Below are 5000 nucleotides of genomic sequence, written 5' to 3'. Positions count from 1 at the left end.
CCACTCTAATTATGAGGTTGTAATTCTCTCTTACAATAAGAATTTTTAAAATGAAACAGAATTAATAAATAAGCCCATCAAGATCTGCATTACAGCCTTGGAAGTGGCTTGCAATTATGTAAACCTTCAGGTAGGATTATGGTATTTCAGAGGTCTGAAACAGTTGTTGATCTTAAATACCAAATATACAGCAATGGTTAGGCTGATTAGGGATAAACTTTTAGCCTCCGAAGTTCCTTGTTTAGTGGATTTAATTCAGGCCTTAAATCTCACTTGCATATCATTCATTTGGGACCTCACTTTTTTTTAGAAGTAATGTTCAACTATTTGTTGCGTGAATTAGTTTGTCTACAAACTCTGACCAACTCCTGATAATATTTGACATACTGTTTCATACCTGTGATAGTATTTGGCCTTAAGATTTTTTTTGGTAGTTAGTAAATGTTTAATCTCTAGAAGTATCATTTGCTTTAAGCAATATAGTTAAGTAAGAACTGTCAGTATTTTAAAAATGCTTTCATAGAGTTTGCTCACTTTATCCATTTTTTATTTGCAGTTGAAAAACGAAGAAAAAGATACATATGAGGAAAACCTCCATTACCCTTTTCTTCTCATTTTAACCAAACACAGATAGAAGATGACACTTTTTTTTTATTATTTTAAGGTGGACTTCTGAAAATTAATCCATGTATGTGGATGGTCAGGAGTGGGGAGGGCTCAGTTCCCTCCTTTTGTTCCTGAGTCATCGTTAGAGAATTATTTCTAATCTAAACGTGGAGCAAGATATTGTGGCTTGTTTCACAGTGTGTAAGCATTGAGACATCTTTTTTGTATCATCTTAGAAATTATTTTTCCAGTTATGTTCCAGCCTAAAACTGATCAGACTTCACATGTATACATTAACAAAGGTGTAAAGCTGGCTTCTTCCTCTTTTGTGCCTTTAAACTTGCATGTACTTTGTTAATCTCTTTATATGTTATTTTTGGGGTGTATTAGAAAATACGTGAATAGTATACTTTGTGGGTTTATGTAACTGGTTGTAAAGTGGTAAATGCATTCACATTTAATTAGTGAGGAAATAGTTGTCTTAAGATCTTTTAAAAGTGCACCTATTGAATGCTCAGCTTTTTCTGCCTTTTTTTTTTTTTTTTGGTAATACCACTGTTGATTTTTCTATCCATGACTGAAATGTCCTCGTTTGCTTCAGTGTTGAAGGCTTTTATATATGTGTGTGTGTGTGTGTGTGTGTGTGTGTATATGTTTTTTTCCAGCAGGGCTTTTCCTCCTGTAGATGTATAAGAAATTATGCATCAGACAAAAGCCTCATAAACTGACCATTTGTCCTTTGGACACAATAGCCTGCCCAGCCCCTCTGCTCCTCCTCTCCAATTATGTGTGATTAGTCTCAGTGTGTTGTGTCAAGAAGGGGGAGTGTGCTGAGTGCTTATTATCTGTTTAGGTACAAGAAGAGCACATTTAGGTTCTGACTATGAATGGAAAGTGAGCCTTTATCAGGACTAAAATCTAAATGCTACTATCCTAGAAATGGCTTTTAAAAAAATACATCCTGTTCTGATAAATCCCAAGAAACACTATAACAACTAAAGGATTTTGTAGTGTAATCAAACTATCTCCCTTAAATTAGTTTATATAGTGGCCCAAGTATTTGATAAATATTTAATGTGACTTTTCTTCTAGTGGGAAAGCTAAAAATCCTACAAAGAAACAGCAGCAATTTCTTATTTTCTTAGCAGTTTACCAGACCATTTTAATGACTTCTCAGAAAAACAATCTGGACCATTAAAGAATCCTGTACAGTCTCTTAAACCACAACATTTTTAAAAAGGTGAAAAAAGGGAGAGAGGCAGAGACCATGACTGAGAGAGGGAGGTCCCAGCTGCAAGGAAGTGTAGAGGATCGTGCTGAAAAATACATTAATTAAAAGAACTGCAGTTCGGCAATAAGCGTTCTTCCATATTTAACAAATTGGGCAGCATGTAAACCACGAGCTCATGAAAGTCCCTTTCTCTTTGCTCTTCTTCTCAAACAAATTTCTTCACTACCCGTTTGCATGTCCTTGTATTCAATACTTTTTATGCTCCATTAGAGCACCTAGATGGATCTCAGAAGGCATAGGTCAAGTCGCAGTTAGATCATACATTTCTTTCTCACAAAAACTTGAATTGCAATGCCAAGTGATGGGCTAACATCACAATAACAGCAATTTATTCCTCTTTTGATAAAAAGCAGCCTATTCTCAGTGTTAGATAAAGACCAGGGGCAATGCAAACCAACCATTTATCGTAGAACTGAGTAGTATGTCTCCCCTATAGCTGGTATGAGTTTCATATTCAAACTCTTGTTGGAAGATACTCGTCGACTAAGAAATCAAAAGCATTTAGGAGTAATTTAAAATTGCTGTGAAGGTGGCTTTAGTTTAATTAGTTTGGTTTTGTTTATCCCACACAGCAGGGCCTTTGTTTTCTCTAAAAGCATGTACAAGGAAATCTTTATAATCAACAAAGGAGTGTGAAAAATAGTGAAATGTTAAAATTTGTGAACCTTTTATTTTTGAAGGGCTTGAATTTCTGCTGTACAATAAGCTAATAAAGATTATTAGTTGCCAAAAATAGACCCAGTGTCACTGAAATTTGTGGGTTTAGCTCTAAGAAGAAAATAATTTTACTCAAATTAGTAGCTGATAATTGCTTTTTATTTCTTTAGTGTCTGTCGTTTGAGTTGAAGGCTTTGCACAGGTGCTGCCATCCCTAAAGTGTGTAATTGATGACTTGTTTACCAAAGATGCATTTAGGCTTCATCCTGCAAACTCACATTGGAGCTCCACAGGCAGTAAAGTTACTCATCTACATAAGTGCTTGCAGGTTTGGTCCGTGTAGATATTTTTAGAGGTATAGAAGCAAGCTCTCTTCTTGATTTTTTTTTTTTTTTTTTAAATGGATGTTGAAAAGTCACAGATGTAGGATTTACTGTATATGAGGCCCTAAAAATGTTCTTTTTTACAGACATTTCTCAGTCCCTTACGTTAGTAGGGACTTGACAAATTGTTCCTGAGCTCTTAAATTTTAATAAAATTGCAGTGTTTATTAATACATCAAATATCTTTGCTAAGAAAAAGTTAGGCAGTTTATCAAATCATGCTTATAAAATGTATCGGACCCCTTTGTGTGATGGGCTTTAACTAGTTTCTGATACTTGGTGTATTTTTAATGCTATAGCTTACTGTATTCTGTAACAGAATATCGAGCTTACTTTGTGTTTGCAAAGCACTTCGAAGATGAACGACACCGTGCAAGAGCTACGCTGTCTTCACGGAGAGTGGAAGTGTGAGGCTGATGCAAGTCTTCCTTCACGTATGTTGGCAGTTTTTAGAGCAACGTTGTGTCTTCCTCCTTTCTCAGGGAGAAACGGCAGAGAGAAACGATCTTCTCGTGGACATCCATCCCCCTGGGCACAGCCTTAATGCAGCTGGTGCCACTGGCAGTGAGTTGTGATCTTTAGAATATAAAAGACCAAGAAAAAAATATTCCATTCCCTGCTGTGAGATCTGGCAAAGGCTTTCTTAAAAATTACAAACTAGTCCTATCTGATAGCATTCTGGAACAATGGGACAAATCTTGCCACTTGGCAAATAAGTTTGATTTGAAATGAAAAATGTCTTAAGAATGTGAGATGAGGCAGGAAAACTTCCTACCCCAGGTACCAGTCCAGCTGCAAAATCCTTGTTAGACAAATCATTCACGTTTTGCCTGTGGCTTAATGGCTACATGTTTGCCTGAGGAGGGAAGCGGGATTAAAATTGTTCCCCCCATGAAAAGCATCCTTACATCTTGAGCCTGGCTGCATACGGTTTATCAAGTGTTATATCTCCATTACAACTCTCCTTCGCTGTTCCCTGAACAAAAGAGGATGCAGTGGGTGGAGCTTTTGATCCACCTCTTGATATGGCAGGTGGCACAGCTGATATGGCAGGGGGAAGAGGGAAAAGGCAGGAGCCATGCATTGCAAGTCAAACAGAGCAATGTTTTGTTACCATCTTTCACCCGCTCTCCCTAACGTGAGAGGGGATGTAGCCAGGTCTCTGTCTTTTCACAGGGCAAATTATAAATGTATAGTGTAGCCTAGATTTCTGTATCCGTGGTTTTCTTCTCCTTTAAATTGGGGCATGAACAGTGATGTCAAACTGCGAATTCCTTTAACTCTTGTGAAATGCTTTGAGACGCTGCTGGAAGGTGCTAGGACAGTGTGCACTGGTGGTTATACCTAAAACATTTTCTGGACAACGTGGCCATCCCGTGTTGTTTCCTCAAAAGACAAACAGACAGTTTTGTCGCTTTCTATCTTTGGATTCACTTTTTAGATTCTCCTGAGTCTGATTAAGACCGTTTGTTATTCCTTCGCTGTCACAGATTGGTAGCCTAACGTCGCAAATCGGTAGCCTAACGTTGGTTGTAAGCACACTCGCATCTTTTGAAAGATGGTTTTAAAAGCTGATTTTCAATATTCTTCTCATCTGCGCTGCAACAGCCCCCACTTAACCCAGCTAAAACAGGGGCAGCCTGATGCGAAACCCCATAAACCTAAAAGAAAGCCAATGCACGACTTAGTGAATTTGCAGCTGAATGTTTAGATAAAGTGGGACACGGACACCCCCCCCCAAATCATGCCCATTCCCCATGCGAGGGAACCTGAGGCACAGACAGTACCGCGCTCTCATTCGTCTGTAGCCATGCAGAAAGCAGCCGGTAACACTCTAGAACCGACCCCAGATTTTGTGAGACTAAGTGCAGCACCTCCTCGGTAAAATCTGTCTCTCTCTCCGACCTGGGGACTCCGTTCAAACAGCTGAATGTAACAAACCTAACTTTTCTTTCGCATTTTTAAAGGGTTTAGCCTATTAAGGCTCCTTGCTTAGTCAGCAGCTGGCTTGCTGCCAGAAAGCCCAGCATATTGTCGTGGCTGGGTAAAAGCTGGATAGTTTC

At 38.5% G+C, this 5000-nt stretch overlaps 1 protein-coding gene across 1 annotated transcript in view; it reads left to right on the top strand.

Moving 5' to 3' along the window:
- Positions 1-2632, top strand: part of CAMKMT (calmodulin-lysine N-methyltransferase) — a 225839-nt gene extending 223207 nt beyond the window's left edge. The window contains exon 11 of the mRNA XM_075749116.1: positions 557-2632. Within this exon, the coding sequence (XP_075605231.1) occupies positions 557-634 (78 nt within the window). The 3' untranslated portion in view covers positions 635-2632. The remainder of the gene's footprint in view (positions 1-556) is intronic.
- The last annotated feature ends 2368 nt before the right edge of the window (positions 2633-5000 follow it).

This window comes from Balearica regulorum, chromosome 3, assembly GCF_011004875.1.
Source record: "Balearica regulorum gibbericeps isolate bBalReg1 chromosome 3, bBalReg1.pri, whole genome shotgun sequence".
NCBI classification, from domain to species: Eukaryota; Metazoa; Chordata; class Aves; order Gruiformes; family Gruidae; genus Balearica; species Balearica regulorum.
This window is presented reverse-complemented; position numbering and strand designations above follow the sequence as displayed.